At 45.6% G+C, this 21,518-nt stretch overlaps 1 protein-coding gene across 1 annotated transcript in view; it reads left to right on the forward strand.

Annotated features, from left to right (window-relative positions):
* Positions 1-12,917: 12,917 nt before the first annotated feature.
* LOC311126153 (rho guanine nucleotide exchange factor 39-like) overlaps positions 12,918-21,518 on the forward strand; it is a gene marked incomplete at its 3' end in the record, with an annotated part of 115,246 nt that continues 106,645 nt past the window's right edge. Inside the window, 2 exon segments of the mRNA XM_084200172.1 lie at positions 12,918-13,092; positions 18,934-19,028. Of these exon segments, the coding sequence (XP_084056298.1) occupies positions 12,943-13,092; positions 18,934-19,028 (245 nt within the window). The 5' untranslated portion in view covers positions 12,918-12,942.

Raw genomic sequence — 21,518 nt, forward strand, 5'->3', positions numbered from 1 at the left:
GGTCTGACACCGTACCACTGATACAATAGGTCTGGTCTGACACCGTACCACTGATACAATAGGTCTGGTCTGACACCGTACCACTGATACAATAGGTCTGGTCTGACACCGTACCACTGATACAATAGGTCTGGTCTGACACCGTACCACTGATACAATAGGTCTGGTCTGACACCGTACCACTGATACAATAGGTCTGGTCTGACACCGTACCAGCTGGGATCCCCAGGGGTCTGGTCTGATACCGTTCAATAGGCTGGGATCCCCAGGGATCTGGTCTGATACCGTTCAATAGGCTGGGATCCCCAGGGGTCTAGTCTGATACCGTTCAATAGCCTGGGATCCCCAGGGGTCTGGTCTGATACCGTTCAATAGGCTGGGATCCCCAGGGCTCTGGTCTGATACCGTTCAATAGGCTGGGATCCCCAGGGGTCTGGTTTGATCCCGTTCAATAGGCTGGGATCCCCAGGGGTCTGGTCTGATCCCGTTCAATAGGCTGGGATCCCCAGGGCTCTGGTCTGATACCGTTCAATAGGCTGGGATCCCCAGGGGTCTGGTCTGATACCGTTCAATAGGCTGGGATCCCCAGGGCTCTGGTCTGATACCGTTCAATAGGCTGGGATCCCCAGGGGTCTGGTTTGATACCATACAATAGGCTGGGATCCCCAGGGGTCTGGTCTGATACCGTTCAATAGGCTGGGATCCCCAGGGGTCTGGTCTGATACCGTTCAATAGGCTGGGATCCCCAGGGCTCTGGTCTGATACCGTTCAATAGGCTGGGATCCCCAGGGCTCTGGTCTGATACTGTATTGTATATTAAAGGACACCACCAGACAATCACCAGGCCTCAAAATCACTAATTCCATTCAGGCTCTTAGCAGCTTGATGGTTGAGCTTCACAAATGACAGACAGCTTTCTAGTGGCTTAGTGTCCCTGACCAATGATTAGGGTTCAAACCTCATTGACCTCATAAACACAACCCTGACAGTTTAGATCATAAACCCAACCCTGACAGAATAGATCATAAACACAACCCTGACAGTTTAGATCATAAACCCAACCCTGACAGTTTAGATCATAAACCCAACCCTGACAGTTTAGATCATAAACCCAACCCTGACAGTTTAGATCATAAACCCAACCCTGACAGTATAGATCATAAACACAACCCTGACAGTTTAGATCATAAACCCAACCCTGACAGTATAGATCATAAACCCAACCCTGACAGTTTAGATCATAAACCCAACCCTGACAGTATAGATCATAAACCCAACCCTGACAGTATAGATCATAAACCCAACCCTGACAGTTTAGATCATAAACCCAACCCTGACAGTTTAGATCATAAACCCAACCCTGACAGTATAGATCATAAACCCAACCCTGACAGTATAGATCATAAACCCAACCCTGACAGAATAGATCATAAACCCAACCCTGACAGTATAGATCATAAACCCAACCCTGACAGTATAGATCATAAACCCAACCCTGACAGTATAGATCATAAACCCAACCCTGACAGTATAGATCATAAACCCAACCCTGACAGTATAGATCATAAACCCAACCCTGACAGTTTATCATTAAAACACAACCCTGACAGTATAGATCATAAACCCAACCCTGACAGTATAGATCATAAACCCAACCCTGACAGTATAGATCATAAACCCAACCCTGACAGTATAGATCATAAACCCAACCCTGACAGAATAGATCATAACCACAACCCTGACAGAATAGATCATAAACCCAACCCTGACAGTATAGATCATAAACCCAACCCTGACAGTATAGATCATAAACCCAACCCTGACAGTATAGATCATAAACCCAACCCTGACAGTATAGATCATAAACCCAACCCTGACAGTATAGATCATAAACCCAACCCTGACAGTATAGATCATAAACCCAACCCTGACAGTATAGATCATAAACACAACCCTGACAGTATAGATCATAAACCCAACCCTGACAGTTTAGATCATAAACACAACCCTGACAGTTTAGATCATAAACCCAACCCTGACAGTTTAGATCATAAACCCAACCCTGACAGTTTAGATCATAAACCCAACCCTGACAGTATAGATCATAAACACAACCCTGACAGTATAGATCATAAACACAACCCTGACAGTTTAGATCATAAACCCAACCCTGACAGTATAGATCATAAACCCAACCCTGACAGTATAGATCATAAACACAACCCTGACAGTATAGATCATAAACACAACCCTGACAGTTTATCATTAAAAACCACTGGGGTTTACTGTAGAAAAAACACACACTCCACTGCTTTGATACAGACACACACACCACACACACACACACTCACAAGCACACACACACACACACACAGATACAGACACACACACCACACACACACACACTCACAAGCACACACACACACACACACAGATACAGACACACACACCACACACACACACACTCACAAGCACACACACACACACACACAGATACAGACACACACACCACACACACACACACTCACAAGCACACACACACACACACACACAGATACAGACACACACACCACACACACACACACTCACAAGCACACACACACACACACACAGATACAGACACACACACCACACACACACACACTCACAAGCACACACACACACACACACAGATACAGACACACACACCACACACACACACACTCACAAGCACACACACACACACACACAGATACAGACACACACACCACACACACACACACTCACAAGCACACACACACACACACACAGATACAGACACACACACCACACACACACACACACACAAGCACACACACACACACACACAGATACAGACACACACACCACACACACACACACTCACAAGCACACACACCACACACACCACACACACACCAGACAGGTAGAGTGTAGTGCTAGGTTGCTTTTCCCGACTCTAATCAAGGCCACCCAATAGGTAATTAGTGCTAATTGCTTCTGAGAATCCCTCCCCACAGTCCATCACTACATGTCTACCGAGCTCCGTTTTCCATCTCTTTATTTATTCACTCAACTTTAGTCTCGGGTTCCAAACGGCACCCCTATTCCCTATTTAGTGCACAAATTTTTTTTACTAGATCCCTGCTCAAAAAGTAGTGCACACTATAGGGAATAGGGGGCCATTTGGGACGCATTCCATTTCCGTTCTGTGACTTAATCTATCGGCTGCCTCTCCTGTGACCTCCACAATTACTCCGAGGGAAAAGTTTGGATGTACTGCTGCCGCAAAATGAGTTTAGAGTAGATAGGATCAGACTATAGGTTAAAAGTATGAATATCTGCAATTAGAAGCTGAAAGGGTTGGCATCCCAAATGGCACCCTAGTCCCTGTATAATGAACTAGGGCTCAGGTCAAAAGTAGTGCCCTATATCGGGGAAAAAAGGTACCATTTGAGACACAACCAGCCTATGTCTGTCTGGAGAGCACAACAACCCCAAAATGGACTACTGTTGAAACAATTGCTGCGTTGCCCTGAAGAAAGCGTTATGAATTAGACTAATTAACACTAATTCTAACTGATACAATTATGTACTTATGAAGCACCAAGCCTTAACAGCTCTTAGAATGAGTGTCAACACTAGACGCCACCACCACCATTACCACTGGACTAAAAACGCTGGCAATTGTAGCTTTTAAGTGAACTGAAGTGCTATGGCCTCTTAGTTAATCTAAAACTCAAATGAAGCCTTTGGCCCTTTAACCATGCTAGATAACGGTATTCTACATCAATAAACACTCATGGGAAAGTTTTTCTCTCTGCCGCAAACTAAGTGGCAGGTACTGGCTGAAAGGAGGGTGATTTGACACCCGGCGTTTTTTTTGACATTTTCCCATATTTGCTCAAGAGGTTTTGCTCTAGCCAGACCGCGTATTTGTTTTGATGTGACTGTTACAAATGTTTTTATCCATACTGACTCCATAATACGTCTTTAGACTTACAGGCAGGCGGTATGGTTTCATGACAACTTTAACCAAGCTAAGGTAGCAATAGCCTTCCTCTCCTATACCTTTAATGAATAATGCATGAAGTTGAAATCCCAAACTATTGAATTGCAGTAAGGACGGAGGAGATGGGGGGGGGGTGGAACTTCAGGACTGAAAAGTTGAATTACAAAACATTGCATTCTTTCATCTAATGGTCTGTGTCCCAAACGACACCCTATTCCTAACCCAGCGCACTAATTTCCCCCAATACAGACCCGTGAGTAGTGTCAAAGTAGTGTGCTGTGTAGGGAATAGGGTGCCATTTTGGAACGCGGACCATGAAGTTTTTGTTTTTTTGCGAGGTGCTGAGGTCAATGAAGAGCCCTCTGGCTCTCTGGTAGATGAATAATGCACAACAGAGCTGCAGGAAAACCTTGAGAGAGTTAGTTACTCCTTTACTCCGAAAGTGTAGATTATTGACGCATCACTTTTTCTCTCTTTCTTTCCTTCCTCGGGTAAAACAGGACCCTTTTTTTGTCTGTGAGGTGTCCGTACCGTTCACAGCTATATCGCCCCCCAGGCTAAATAGGCCCTAATTTGCACAGGTTCTGTATGGGGGCCAATTATTACAATACCATTTGTACTGGAAACCGTAAACACAATAACACAGGCTGTGTGCCAAACAGCACTCTATTCCCTACACAGTGCACTACTTTTAACCAACACCTCTATGGGTCCTGGTCAATATCATCAGTTGGACCTCTCCTCTACCCACCAATATCATCAGTTGGACCTTCCCTCTACCCACCAATATCATCAGTTGGACCTTCCCTCTACCCACCAATATCATCAGTTGGACCTTCCCTTCTACCCACCAATATCATCAGTTGGACCTTCCCTCTACCCACCAATATCATCAGTTGGACCTTCCCTCTACCCACCAATATCATCAGTTGGACCTTCCCTTCTACCCACCAATATCATCAGTTAGACCTTCCCTCTACCCACCAATATCATCAGTTGGACCTTCCCTTCTACCCACCAATATCATCAGTTGGACCTTCCCTCTACCCACCAATATCATCAGTTGGACCTTCCCTCTACCCACCCAATATCATCAGTTGGACCTTCCCTCTACCCACCAATATCATCAGTTGGACCTTCCCTCTACCCACCAATATCATCAGTTGGACCTCCCCTCTACCCACCAATATCATCAGTTGGACCTTCCCTCTACCCACCAATATCATCAGTTGGACCTTCCCTCTACCCACCAATATCATCAGTTGGACCTCTCCTCTACCCACCAACATCATCAGTTGGACCTTCCCTCTACCCACCAATATCATCAGTTGGACCTTCCCTCTACCCACCAATATCATCAGTTGGACCTTCCCTCTACCCACCAATATCATCAGTTGGACCTTCCCTCTACCCACCAATATCATCAGTTAGACCTTCCCTCTACCCACCAATATCATCAGTTGGACCTTCCCTTCTACCCACCAATATCATCAGTTGGACCTCCCCTCTACCCACCAATATCATCAGTTGGACCTTCCCTTCTACCCACCAATATCATCAGTTGGACCTTCCCTCTACCCACCAATATCATCAGTTGGACCTTCCCTCTACCCACCAATATCATCAGTTGGACCTTCCCTCTACCCACCAATATCATCAGTTGGACCTTCCCTCTACCCACCAATATCATCAGTTGGACCTTCCCTCTACCCACCAATATCATCAGTTGGACCTTCCCTCTACCCACCAATATCATCAGTTGGACCTTCCCTCTACCCACCAATATCATCAGTTGGACCTTCCCTCTACCCACCAATATCATCAGTTGGACCTTCCCTCTACCCACCAATATCATCAGTTGGACCTTCCCTCTACCCACCAATATCATCAGTTGGACCTTCCCTCTACCCACCAATATCATCAGTTGGACCTTCCCTCTACCCACCAATATCATCAGTTGGACCTTCCCTCTACCCACCAATATCATCAGTTGGACCTTCCCTTCTACCCACCAATATCATCAGTTGGACCTTCCCTCTACCCACCAATATCATCAGTTGGACCTTCCCTCTACCCACCAATATCATCAGTTGGACCTCCCCTCTACCCACCAATATCATCAGTTGGACCTTCCCTTCTACCCACCAATATCATCAGTTGGACCTTCCCTCTACCCACCAATATCATCAGTTGGACCTTCCCTCTACCCACCAATATCATCAGTTGGACCTCCCCTCTACCCACCAATATCATCAGTTGGACCTTCCCTCTACCCACCAATATCATCAGTTGGACCTTCCCTCTACCCTTTACTTGGCTCATCGCGCTCTAGTGACTCCTTGTGGCAGGCCGGGCGCCTGCAGGCTGACCTCGGTCGTCAGTTGAACAGAGTTTCCTCCGACACATTGGTGCGGCTGGCTTCCGGGTTAAGCTGGCGGGTGTTAAGAAGCGCGGCTTGGCTGGTCATGTTTTGGAGGACGCATGACTCGACCTCCGCCTCTCCCGAGCCCGTTGTGGAGTTGCAGCGATGAGACAAGATCGAAATCATGAAATTGGGGAGAAAAAGGGGGTAAAAATTAGACCAAAAAAATCAATAAATAAACATAGTTACTATAGGATATCTCTAGAAGATATAGAAAACATAGTTACTATAGGATATCTCTAGAAGATATAGAAAACATAGTATACTATAGGATATCTCAAAGTCTATGTCTTACCGGACACTTCTTTGCTTTGATGCCACTGCACTCAGGTTAATGCACAGTAATCTACTCTGCATCAATTCACCTTTCAGTTACTCTCACTCTCCTCCTCGACACACTATTCTATCGCCTGTGTGTTTCGTGATGAGCAGCGGAACTCAGGCAGACGCACTGGCAACACTAGATGTCAGTGTCAGTGCTACTGTGGGGCGGGACCACAAGCTCCACTTAGGTTCATATATTTAGAGCACAGGGATTTGATGCTCTGCCAGGGACATTCATGCCCAAATGGCACCGTATTCTCTATATAGTGCACTACTTTTGACCAGAGGCCCTAAAGTCGTTCACTATATGGCCTCCTTGGTAACTCAGTTGGTAGAGCATGGCGCTTGCAACGCCAGGGTTGTGGGTTCGATTCCCACGGGGGGGGGGGCAGTATGAAAATGTATGCACTCACTAACTGTAAGTCGCTCTGGATAAGAGCGTCTGCTAAACGACTAAAATGTAAATGTATATAGTATATAGAGAATTGGGTTACATTTGGGACATAGTCTTCTTCTCCAGGAGCTACTGGGGCTATAACTGTTACTAAGACTGATTTAAAGGGGGGGGGCGGGGGGCATCTCTTTCATCTTAATATCCAACAGTGTTTATAATTAGTGCTGAAATGTGCTGACATATTTCCTCTCTTTCCTTCATCTCCTACTAGGATGTAGCCTATCACCAAGGGGATGACGGAATTCCCAGCATAGACGGACTCACGCAGAGAAGAGCACGCGAGCCACGTGTTGGTAATATAAGTCTATCGGGGCAAGAAGAGGACCAGTGTGTGTTCCACTCATAGCCTTTCTACTACAGCTCGATCGAGCTCCAAGATTAGCATCAGATACTAGTTATTGGTTTCACAACTACAGTGGTGGGCTACAAATGACAGATTCAGATTCAGATTTTAAAAACTTTTACTGTCCATTCTTGTGGACTGCGTTCAGCCCACTACTGAATTGAATCTGTTTACTGAATCTGACGTTGCATTTTCGTAAGTGTGAATGCACGGACATGGCATCACCGTGGAGAGTGAGAACTGTGATTGTCACACACATCTTCACACTTCCACTTAGCAGATGCTGAAGGAGAGAGAATGGGGGGGGATTGCTGGTGATTCTCAGATCCACCTCTACGCAGACGACACCATATTGTATACATCTGGCCCTTCATTGGACACTGTGTTAACAAACCTCCAAACGAGCTTCAATGCCATACAACACTCCTTCCGTAGCCTCCAACTGCTCTTAAACACAAGTAAAACTAAATACATGCTCTTCAATCGAACGCTGCTGGCACCCGCCCACCCGACTAGAATCACTACTCTCGACGGATCTGATCTAGAGTATGTGGACAACTACAAATACCTAGGTGTCTGGTTAGACTGTAAACTCTCCTTCCAGACTCACATTAAGCATCTCCAATCCAAAGTTACATCTAGAATCGGCTTCCTATTTCGCAACAAAGCCTCCTTCACTCATGCTGCCAAACATGCCCTCGTAAAACTGACTCTCCTACCGATCCTTGACTTTGCCGATGTCATTTACAAAATAGCCTCCAACACTCTACTCAGCAAATTGGATGTAGTGTATCACAGTGCCATCCGTTTTGTCACCAAAGCCCCATACACTACCCACCACAGTGACCTGTACGCTCTCGTTGGCTGGTCCTCACTACATATTCGTCGTCAAACCCACTGGCTCCAGGCCATCTATAAATCACTGCTAGGCAAATCCCTGCCTTATCTTAGCTCATTGGTCACCATAGCAGCACCCACCCGTAGTCTGCGCTCCAGCAGGTATATCTCACTGGTCATTCCCAAAGCCAACACCTCCTTTGGCCGCCATTCCTTCCAGTTCTCTGCTGCCAATGACTGGAACGAACTGCAAAAATCTCTGAAGCTGTAGACTCTTATCTCCCTCACCAACTTTAAGCATCAGTTGTCAGAGCAGGTTACCGATCACTACACCTGTACACATCCCATCTGTAATTAGCCCACCCAACTACCTCATCCCCATATTGTTATTTATTTTGCTAATTTGCACCCCAGTATCTCTATTTGCACATCATCTCTTGCACATCTATCATTCCAGTGTTAATACTAATTGTAATTATTTTGCACTATAGCCTATTTATTGCCTTACCTCCATAACTTGCTACATTTGCACACACTGTTATAGATTTCTATTGTGTTATTGACCGTACGTTTTGTTTATTCCATTTGTAACTCTGTGTTGTTGTTGTTTTTATCGCACTGCTTTGCTTTATCTTGGCCAGGTCGCAGTTGTAAATGAGAACTTGTTCTCAACTGGCTTACCTGGTTAAATAAAGGTGAAATTAAAATGTTTTACATTTCAATAAAATATCTGTCCCAGGTTAACCTGGTGAGAGGAGTTTACACCGGGTGAAAAGTGATTGCATTCGTTTTGGAAGCAGGTTGCCTCCCGGGCGTGAGCCAGGTGAAATGTATTGGGCATCGGTCAAATGGGTGGGCAGGTAAGTTCCCATTCAGTTGTCAAAACGTGGGTTGGGACAAACATGCATTGTCAGGCAAGCTGCAGAAGGGCGAGCAGGCTAGTATTCCCCGTCATTTATCAGTGCAATTTTGACGGCCAACTACAAACTGAAAAAGTTTGAGACGGTTTATCTACTATTCCCTCGTTAGATTGTAGCTCATTTCGCTCTGGATAACATTAGCTGTCGATCTTGTTGTTGTTGATGAGCAGAGGCAACTGAGGGATAGATAGCGTTCCTTTTCATGGTTGTTTGATCAACAGGACTGTAAAGTTCCCAAATGTAAGAGGACTCCCGTGGTGTTTTACATATTTGCAGAAATCCATTCAGGTGTATTTTGTGGCTTTTGGCGAATGCTTTCTAATTATCTAAAGTCGCGCTGTTGCTACTGCCTGTAAACACACATAGTCCAGTTCAAAGTGAATGATGGCAGGCCCCGTGTGGCAAATGGCTTATTTGCATATAGTCCTACTGTAGCTCTGATTGGCTATGGCGCAACAGTCTGTGTAGACTCCGGTCCTGGACGAGACAGATGTTTTTATTTGGATTTATTTACTGCAGTGTCTATTAATTGTCCGAACCCTCCCACTCTATAGCGCTATAGAATTTTCACAAATACCTTAGTATATGTCATTCCCAAACATTCTATGAATTTATGAAAACATGAAAAATACCCTATCTAAGTGCTCTCTTGTCAGATCTTTATTTTTATTTTTAATTTAAAGGCGCAATATTCTTGCTGGGGGTGTGTATATGAACAGATTTTAATAAGATTTCATGTTGCTAAAATAGCTGTCAGTTCCACTTTAAGAGGCATTAGAAGAAGACCAACAGGATCCACCAAACGCATTTGGTGTGTCGTCATAGTGGTCTCTAACTTGTGGTCAGACTCGCTCAGGTGGAACCAATTTATGCTGGTGCCTTTTTTTCAACGTCATTGTGAAAACAGAAAAGGTGTCAAGGTATTTTTTCACCAGACATCCTTCCTAAATTGAAAAGTAATCCAAGAAGTAATCATCCAGTTTTTCAAAAGTATCTGTAATCTGATTGCAATATTTTTGCTGGTAATGTAACGGATTACATTTTTTTGTACTCATATTTCATGTAATTAGTTACTCCACAACCCTGGTAATGAGTAGGATTCTGTATTTTCACATGCAAAAGTGATTGCTTTTGATAAAAAACGTTTTATCTGCCTACCCAATGAAAACTAGTTTGAAAATTGGAACATATATTTTATGACAAAGAAAATAGATGTTTCTGGACGTTGCAACATGCTCCCTTGTTGACCCCATGCTGTGGCACAAGGCTTTCATATCCCCTGGGGTAGGAGGAGCCAATCATGTTGCTCCACAACCCGGAAGAAACAGCAACCCGAAAAGAGCGCCTGGATTTCAATTTTTGAACAGATAACAAGACGTTGACAGGTTAGTGAATCTTTTTCAAAGTAGGCAACTATTTTATGTAGTGTGTACAGTTATATCGCTGTAAATGTGTAAGTCGAGTCACATTCCAGTCACTACCTTTTACTATGTCGCTTTCTCGACGTTGTCGAGACAAACAGGGCTAGCTACGTTCATTGTTTGTTGCTAAAACTAAACGTTATTTGCGGTGCTCACGTCGAGAAACATTTCTGTTATGTTTTTTTTACCTTTTATAATTATTGTCCTGTAGGCTACAAAGAACGTGTTGTTACTTTGTCGCAATCAAGACGAATTTGAAGGAGCAAAAACCGTGAGGGAGGAGCGCCCTTCTCTGCGCCGCTCGGTTATGTTGTCAACAAGGCAGCATGGTGATTCGTCCAGAAACATCTATTTTTTCCTATTTTGATTCTGAGTTAAGACATATACAGTTTGTCTGTGAACTTTTTCTAAGATGCATACTTTTGTTTTTCCTGAATTCGCTTCTGTAGCACATGCGCAGATCAAATACACCGTTGCAGTTGACGTAGCCCACGTCAGCTGACGTAACCTCGCAAGCCAATCGCAGAATGTAAGGACAGAATTGAAGCAATCTGGCCAGCTTGAAATCAATATTTTAAATTGGTAACATCGCACAGTGTGACGTGATAATGGTAAAAGACTGAATCCGACGTACAGTCTGCAAAGGTCTTTACTGCTAATGGGAAAAACCTCTAACATGTTATGACACGAGGAGGAATGGAAGACGAACATGCCTGCTTCTTAGTAGTTAAGGAGTGCTTTCAAATGCCCTTATATTGACCTCCCCCTCTCTCCCCCATCTCCCTCTCTCCCCCCTCCTCTCTCTCTCTCTCCCCCCCCTCTCTCTCTCCCCCTCCTCTCTCTCTCCCCCCCTCCTCTCTCTCTCCCCCCCTCCTCTCTCTCTCCTCTCTCCCCTCTCTCTCTCCCCCTCTCTCTCTCTCTCCCCTCCCCTCCTCTCTTTCTCCCCTCCCCTCCTCTCTCTCTCCCCTCCCCTCCTCTCTCTCTCCCCTCCTCTCTCTCTCCCCTCCCCTCCTCTCTCTCTCCCCTCCCCTCCTCTCTCTCTCCCCCCCCTCTCCACCCCCCCCTCTCTCCCTCCCCCCCTCTCTCTCCCCTCTCTCTCCCTTTCTCCCCCTCCCCCCTGACTCCCTCCTCTCCCATTTTGTCCCTTAACTAGGTATCCTCCATGGACTCCCTCATTAGTGTCATCTCCTCTGTAGCACCATGGAGCAGGCTGAGACACCTGGACTGCGTCCCAAATGACACCCTGTTCCCTTTATAGTGCACTACTTTTGACCAGGGCCCGTAGTGCACTATATAGGGAATAAGGTGCCATTTGGGACGAGCGTTAGAATCCAGGGCCATTACATAGAGCAGGTCTGAGGGCAGCGCTTTAGCAGCAATTAACCCCAGTGACGTCTCCCTGGGGGCCGAGCGTAAACGACAGCCTTTCACTAACTAACACACTGTAAACAACAGGGTCTAACCAATGACACACAGGGTGCCCTTCTAGGGAGGAGGAGGAGGAGGAGGAGAGGACGGACTGGGTCGGGGAGAGAGAGAGAGAGAGAGAGAGAGAGGGAGGGAGGACTGGGTCGGAGGGAGGGAGGACTGGGTCGGGGAGAGAGAGAGAGGGAGGGAGGACTGGGTCGGGGAGAGAGAGAGAGGGAGGGAGGACTGGGTCGGGGAGAGAGAGAGAGGGGGGACTGGGTCAGGGAGAGGGGGAGAGAGGACTGGGTCGGGGAGAGAGGGAGGGAGGACTGGGTCGGGGAGAGAGGGAGGGAGGACTGGGTCGGGGAGAGAGGGAGGGAGGACTGGGTCGGGGAGAGAGGGAGGGAGGACTGGGTCGAAGAGAGGGAGAGAGGACTGGGTCGGCGAGGGGGAGGGAGGACTGGGTCGGAGAGAGGGAGGGAGGACTGGGTCGGCGAGGGGGAGAGAGTTACTATTTGCATCAATAACCACAGTGCCTTCATCAGCGCTGTGTCCTTGGGTCTTCTGCAATATTATTGTTTATTGAGCTCTATGAAATGCTTTTTACCTTGAGGATCTAAAACATATTTGTGTGATTGTCAATGTTGCCCGTTGGATAAAGCTGTTTAACAAACTTCATGTGAGATTTCTAGGCCTAGTGAATTTGAGAGCCCTATAATGGTTTGGGAAAAAGTACAAAAAATGTCCAATGTTTTCTTCTCTACAGTTGTCCTGATCTGGAGTCAGTGTCAGCCCCAGCAGGAGCATGAGTTTCTCCCCCAGCCCTGTGGGCCCGACCGGCAGCCGGAGCGTCCAGGAGCAGAGAGAGAAGTGGGAGAGGAAGAGAGCCCGGACAGCAAGAGCCATGGTCCAAACTGAACAGAAATACTGTCAACAGCTGGAACTAGTCAACACGGTATGGGCACAGCACCTCCTATGTATACCGTCTTTGTCTACGTCCCAAATGACATCCCTATTCCCTATATAGTGTACTAGTTTTGACCTGGACCTATGGTCAAAAGTAGTGAACTGTGTATGGAATAGGGTGCCATTTTGGGACGCAACCGTTGTCTGCTGATACAGGAAAGGGGGATATCTAGTCGGTTGTACAACTGAATGCATTCAACAGAAATGTCTTCCGCCCCATTGATGTTGGGGGTTAGGGTTAAATTCCTTTGGTTTTCCAGAAAATCCTGTTTTGGAGGATTTCTCCATTTCCTTCTTATTCCCTCCTGATTCCAGCAATCCTCCAACTGGGATTTCGGGAAAACCAGGAAATGTATTGAATGTTTTCATGGAAATTTTGCAACCCTGCTCTTTATGAATACAGGCCCGGCAGTGTTTCCCTACCTTTGGATAGGCAGAGCGCTATACAATGTGCTTACAAAGACTGGCACACACTCACAGTACACTGTCTGCCATGATGGATTTGACGCCATTTGGAATTTTGTGAAAAAAACACTTAAAATGCTACTCTTCTAGCACCGAATGACCGATCTGCACGAAACTTGACACGTGGCATCTATGGACAAAGATCTCTCAACGCGATATTTTCCAGACTAGTACCTACAACAACATTGACCAATAAACGTTCACGTGGGCGTGGTCTGGCACATATAGATGCATATAAATCAGTCAAGGATATTCGTAGTGTAACACAATGTGGTCCACATGTTGCAAACACTGTCAAGACTCAACATGTGCGAGAACATTCATATCGACCACACGGTGGCGCTATAACGGGCACATGTTTATTTATTGATCTGTGACTCGGTGATGAAAGTTGGTCAGGGAAAGGAATCTAGCTTACCCACGCGATATCTCAGACAGCACTGGCCCAATTTTGACGAAACTTGGGTGAATGATTCGTCTTGCCATAGAGATCCAGCATTTACAAAGGGGGGGGGGGGGGCTGCATCATTCGTGGGGGACGACATGTTTACTGTTGCCTTTTTAAAAATATATATTTTGGTTTCTGTTTTTCAGTCAGATCAGTTCAGGACTACTGTTTTAAATCAATGTAAACATCCATGCCTGATGAAATCGGGGAAGGGACTGTTGATCTGTCTCCGTACGTTAGTACGTTTATACGTTAGTCACACGCGATATCTCAGACAGCACTGGCCCGATTTTGACAAAACTTGGGTGAGTGATGCGTCTTGCCATAGAGATCCAGCATTTACAAAATTACACTGATTGGCCTAAGGGGGGCGCTATAGGAACTAACGGATGTGTGTTAGTCGATACGCAATATCTCAACTGTCCCAAGGGGGGCGCTGCGTGTTTACTGTTTAGTTGTTGTTCCTGCTTATTGAAAGTGCTGCTGTGGGAGCATACAGTGCATTTGGAAAGTATTCAGACCCCTTGACTTTTTCCACATTTTGTTACGTTACAGCCTTATTCTAAAATGGATTACATTTTTTTTTAAATCCTCATTTATCTACACACAATACCCCATAATGACAGTGAAAACAGATTATTGTTTTTTTTGTTGAAAATTTATTTAAAAAATAAAAAACAGAAACCTTATTTACATAAGTATTCAGACCCTTTGCTATGTAACTCGAAATTGAGCTCAGGTGCATCCTGTTTCCATTGATCGTTCTTGAGATGTTTCTGCAACTTGATTGGAGTCCACCTGTGGTAAATTCAATTGATTGGACATGATTTGGAAAGGCACACACCTGTCTATATAAGGTCCCACAGTTGACAGTGCATGTCAGAGCAAAAAACAAGCCAAGACGTTGAAGGAATTGTCTGTAGAGGCCCGAAACAGGATTGTGTCGAGGCACAGATCTGGGGAAGGGTACCAAACCATTTCTGCAGCGTCGAAGGTCCCCAAGAACACAGTGGCCTCCATCATTCATCATTCTTAAATGGAAGAAGTTTGGAACCACCAAGACATTTCCTAGAGCTGGCTGCCTGGCCAAACTGAGCAATCAGGGGAGAAGGGCCTTGGTTAGGGAGGTGACCAAGAACCTATTGGTCACTCTGACAGAGCTCCAGAGTTCCTCTGTGGAGATGGGAGAACCTTCCAGAAGGACAACCATCTCTGCAGCACTCCACCAATCATGCCTTTATGGTAGAGTGGCCAGACGAAAGCCACTCCTCAGTAAAAGGCACATGACAGCCCGCTTGGAGTTTGCCAAAAGGCCCCTAAAGACTCTCAGACCAGGAGAAACAAGATTCTCTGGTCTGATGAAACCAAGATTGAACTCTTTGGCCTGAATGCCAAGCGTCACGTCTGGAGGAAATCTGGCACCATCCCTACGGTGAAGCATGGTGGTGGCAGCATCATGCTGTGGGGATGTTTTTCAGCGGCAGGGACTGGGAGACTAGTCAGGATCGAGGGAAAGATGAACGGAGCAAAGTACAGAGAGATCCTTTTTGAAAACCTGCTCCAGAGCACTCAGGACCTCAGACTGGGGTGAAGGTCCACCTTCCAACAGGACAACGACCCTAAGCACACAGCCAAGACAACGTAGGAGTGGCTTCGGGACAAGTCTCTGAATGTCCTTGAGTGGCCCAGCCAGAGCACAGACTTGAACCCGATCTAACATCTCTGAAGAGACCTGAAAATAGCTGTGCAGCGACGCTCCCCATCCAACCTGACAGAGCTTGAGAGAATCTGCAGAGAAGAATGGGAGAAACTCCCCAAATACAGGTGTGCCAAGCTTGTACATTTACAATTACATTTAAGTCATTTAGCAGACACTCTTATCCAGAGCGACTTACAAATAGGTGCATCCAACTTAGGATAGCCAGTGGGACAACCACCACTGGGGGAGGGGGGGGGGGGTGTAGAAGGATTACTGTTATACTATCCCAGGTATTCCTTAAAGAGGTAGGGTTTCAAGTGTCTCCGGAAGGTGGTCAGTGACTCCGCTGTCCTGGCGTCGTGGGGGAACTTGTTCCACCATTGGGGTGCCAGAGCAGTGAATAGTTTTGACTGGGCTGAGCGGGAACTATGCTTCCGTAGAGGTAGGGGGGCTAGCAGGCCAGAGGTGGATGATCGTAGTGCCCTCGTTTGGGTGTAGGGTCTGATCAGAACCTGACGGTACGGAGGTGCCGTTCCCGTTTGTAGTAGATGCGAGCTTCAACTGGAAGCCAGTGGAGTGTGCGAATGAGCCGGGTGCCATGAGAGAACTTGGGAAGGTTGAACACCAGACGGGCTGCGGCGTTCTGGATAAGTTGTAGAGGTTTAATGGCACAGGCAGGGAGCCCAGCCAACAGCGAGTTGCAGTAATCCAGACGGGAGATGACAAGTGCCTGGATTAGGACCTGTGCCGCTTTCTGTGTAAGGTAGGGTCGTACTCTGCGAATGTTGTAGAGCGTGAACCTACAGGATCGGGTCACCGCTTTGATGTTAGCGGAGAACAACGGTGTTGTCCAGGGTCACGCCAAGGTTCTTTGCTTCTTAGCTTCTCAGCCAAGGGAGTGGGCTCACTCACATTTTTGCCTAAGAACACAGCCATGAATAAAGAATGGTACCATCACATCCTCCGAGCGCAACTTCTCCCAACCATCCAAGAAAAGTTTGGTGACGACCAATGCCTTTTCCAGCATGATGGAGCACCTTGCCATAAGGCAAAAGTGATAACTAATTGGCTCGGGGAACAAAACATCGACATTTTGGGTCCATGGCCAGGAAACTCCCCAGACCGTAATCCCGTTGAGAACTTGTGGTCGATCCTCAAGAGACGGTGGACAAACAAAAACCTACAAATTCTGACAAACTCCAAGCATTGAAGCATTGTAGTGTCATACCCAAGAAGAATTGGCTTTAATTCCTGCCAAAGATGCTTCAACAAAGTACTGAGTAAAGGGTCTGAATACTTATGAAAATGTGATATTTCCGTTTTTATTTTGTAATACACTTGCAAAAAATTATAGAAACCTGTTTTTGCTTTGTCATTATGGGGTTTTGTGTGTAGATTGATGAGGGGAAAAAAAACGATTTAATCAATTTTAGAATAAGGCTGTAACATTTTTTTTGGGAATAAGTCAAGGGGTCTGAATACTTTCCGAATGCACATTACGCCCGAGCTTATGCCCGCATTCAAGGACATTAATAAACACTTTGACAATATTATCAATATTAGTTTATAAGTTGTCAAAGTAACGTTTACTGTAACGTTTATGGGTAGGCCTATATTATCGGCTGTTTGGTTTGCGAGGAGGGATTTCTGACGGCACAATTTTATTAGCCTACACTTTGGTCAAGTAAAGCATAAACGTATCAGGTTTGTTTTTAAGCACCCAGTTCGACAAGTCTGTCTTGCAATCGTTTGTTCTCTCTCATTATTACAAAACGATGTTCTTATTTAGGCTATTCACAAATAACTTTCTGAGATAGAACTCCGTTAGGCCTATAGATTCATCCGATAGTTGATCATGATAGAGGAGGCTGTGCCTAGAACTCCGTTAGGCCTATAGATTCATTCGATAGTTGATCATGATAGAGGAGGCTATGCCTAGAACTCCGTTAGGCCTATAGATTCATCCGATAGTTGATCATGATAGAGGAGGCTATGCCTAGAACTCCGTTAGGCCTATAGATTCATCCGATAGTTGATCATGATAGAGGAGGCTATGCCTAGAACTCCGTTAGGCCTATAGATTCATTCGATAGTTGATCATGAAAGAGGAGGCTATGCCTAGGCCAACAAGTCGCACTCCAATGGAATGGGGATTAGGGAGAAAAAGGGAAATGAAAATGTTAAAACAATAAGCCAGACAACAGGGTCCGTAAGGCCCATGATCATTTACGTTTTAGTCATTTGGCAGACGCTCTTATCCAGAGCGACTTACAGTTAGTGAGTGCATACATAATTTTTTTATACCCCCCGTGGGAAACGAACCCACAACCCTGGCGTTGCAAACGCCATGCTCTACCAACTGAGCTACATCCCTGCCGGCCATTCCCTCCCCTACCCTGGACGACGCTGTGCGCCGCCCCATGGGTCTCCCGGTCGCGGCCCGGCTACGACAGAGCCTGGATTCGAACCAGGATCTCTAGTGGCACAGCTAGCACTGCGATGCAGTGCCTTAGACCACTGCGCCACTCGGGAGGTGTTAAAACAATAAGCCAGACAACAGGGTGTCCAAAAGGCCCATGATCATCCCACATTGGAGAGGAGAGGATGGAGGAAAACCCATCTGACATTTAGCTCTGTTTTGGTGCCCTCCACTCTGTCTACGATCTACATTGTTCTCTTACATTATGTTAATAGTCTACCGACCTCATATGTATTGAACATTTTAGGCTACGGCCAATAGGGAGGAGGCCATTTGTCATGTGGCCCTGCTGTGTGCCCACTGGGCTGCACTGTTGTGCACCGCCAGACTCCAGTGGTGCACCGCCAGACTCCAGTGGTGCAGTCCAAGTTCAAACACGCTAAAAACCATTGTTTGTGACATCACGATGTCGTCACCATCGACGGTGGCTGTCAAACGTTGTCGATTTTAGACGACGCAATCGTAAAAAATCAGCCAACCCTAGACTAGGGTGCCCTTTGGGACGCAGACTAGGGAGTAATTGAGTTGTCAGGTGGTGTAAAATCTCTCCCTAAGATGTTTCAGTTATGTCTCGTGGGAATCCAGTGGAACTAATACAACACCATGCAGCTAGACAGCAGACCGTCTTAGCTATACAAATGGCTAGACGGATACTTCATTTGGTTTTCTTTCTTTCTTGTCTCTGTGTGTGTGGTACGTCTCTGCGTGTTTGTGGTGTTTTGTATGTGCTCTCTTGCAGTACTTTGTGGAGATTCTGAAGGCCAAAGGCACCCTGAGGCAGGACATTAGAGAAAGCATCTTTAGTTCCATTACAGACATCCATTCAGTAAACCAGTAAGTATCTCTTTAATAAGTAATGACAGAATATTCATGATGGGTGTGTGTGTGTGTGTGTGTGTGTGTGGGGGGGGGGGGGTGCTTAATAAAGGGAAGTACATTAATTGGCCCCCTCCCTGGCTCTCTCACTAGTAGTTCAGAGTGTTGGTTTGACAGTCCTCAGACAGCCGAGGGCCTTGTCTGGTACAGCCTACACACATCACAATTCCAAATGGAGAAATTCTCCTCAAAGGAAGAAAAAAAATGTATATATACAGACCTCGTAGAGTACCCCTGTTCTAGAGTTTTGGTAGTGTTCCGTGTTCCATATTCCAACATCAGGGAATAGAATAGGTTCCAATAGAACCATAAGACATGCAGTACAGTGGTGTTCTATTTAATCATGTGGGTTCCAGCTTCACTGAATAAAGCCTCATACTGTGTGTTGATTTTAACCATCAGTGTTGAGTCCCACAGGTCCTCATCTCCATTCTGAGCCTGACAGGCTCTCTTCCTGAGTGGTAATGATGAAGACAGAGGGATGTTTTACTGAGGGTGTGTCCCCAAACCACACCCTGTTCCCGATATAGTGCACTGGGCCCTGGTGTAAAGTAGTGCACTATAAAGGGAATATTTGGGACGTGGGCAGAGTGTGATATATTGGATAAGCTGGTTCATCTTTATCAGTGGAGGATGCTGAGGGGGAGGACGGCTCATAATAGTGGCCGGAATGGAGTAAAGGGATTGGTATCAAACGCATGGTTTATAATATGAAAATGTGTGCATTCACTTAACTGTAAGTCGCTCGCTCTGGATAAGAGCGTCTGCTACATGACTAAAATGTAAAATTATAACTATTCTATTGAATCAATGGATGAGGCATTATAACTCTAGTGAATCAATGGATGAGGCATTATGACTCTAGTGAATCAATGGATGATGCATTATGACTCTAGTGAATCAATGGATGAGGCATTATGACTCTAGTGAATCAATGGATGAGGCATTATGACTCTAGTGAATCAATGGATGAGGCATTATGACTCTAGTGAATCGATGGATGAGGCATTATGACTCTAGTGAATCAATGGATGAGGCATTATGACTATAGTGAATCAATGGATGAGGCATTATGACTCTAGTGAATCAATGGATGAGGCATTATGACTCTAGTGAATCAATGGATGAGGTATTATGGCAACTAGTGCTGTATTTGGATCCCAGGAGAGTTGGAGATCCATTTGTGGTAGATTGATATAGAGGAATGACAACAGGCTTTTCTGTGAGGTCTCATGCCTGTATCATTGGGCATAGTGTGTGTGTGTGTGTGGCAGATGTAGGGAGGGAGGGATACCCAGTTGACATCCTGTTTTAATGTACTTTACTCCAGGGGAACAACACTGCACACTAATCATGAATTCCACTCTAATAAACATAGCTGACTTATATATTAAAAATTGAAATATTTACTATGTCGATGATCCTCCCATGCCGTTCATCGTGGTTAAGGCAGTTTATGAGGAGGAGTTGAGACCAAGACAGTGATAGTATGTAGATAGCGACGTAATTATCCTCCTCCCTGCTCCTCTGTAACAGGCTGTTGATAACCAACCCCAAAGACCTGTCACGTCACCCACAGAAACTAGCACAGAGTCTCAAAGCTGTTTGAGAGATGGGTATTCCACCGGAGGGTGTCTGGGGAGTTTAATGAGGAGTAATGTGGTGTGATTGTAGTGTGGTGTAGATCAAATCATATCCAGGGTGACGGAAGTCGATCCTCGTCACCGTTGGAAACCTGAGACAACGTTCTGCTTTGTTGTGTGTGTGTGTGTGTGTGTGTGTGTGTGTGTGTGTGTGTGTGTGTGTGTTATGTGATATAGATCAAATATCATCCAGGGTTAGGGAAGTCAAACCTTGTCACCGTTAGAATTGAACCTGATACATGATGAACCCACAGTGTTACTATCTGATAGATGATGAACCCACAGTGTTACTATCTGATACATGATGAACCCACAGTGTTACTATCTGATACATGATGAACCCACAGTGTTACTATCTGATACATGATGAACCCACAGTGTTACTATCTGATACATGATGAACCCACAGTGTTACTATCTGATACATGATGAACCCACAGTGTTACTATCTGATACATGATGAACCCACAGTGTTACTATCTGATACATGATGAACCCATAGTGTTACTATCTGATACATGATGAACCCACAGTGTTACTATCTGATACATGATGAACCCACAGTGTTACTATCTGATACATGATGAACCCACAGTGTTACTATCTGATACATGATGAACCCACAGTGTTACTATCTGATACATGATGAACCCACAGTGTTACTATCTGATACATGATGAACCCACAGTGTTACTATCTGATACATGATGAACCCACAGTGTTACTATCTGATACATGATGAACCCACAGTGTTACTATCTGATACATGATGAACCCACAGTGTTACTATCTGATACATGATGAA

The sequence above is a fragment of the Coregonus lavaretus genome (genome assembly GCF_964263955.1).
Source record: "Coregonus lavaretus genome assembly, contig: HAP1_SCAFFOLD_296, whole genome shotgun sequence".
Lineage (NCBI taxonomy): Eukaryota > Metazoa > Chordata > Actinopteri > Salmoniformes > Salmonidae > Coregonus > Coregonus lavaretus.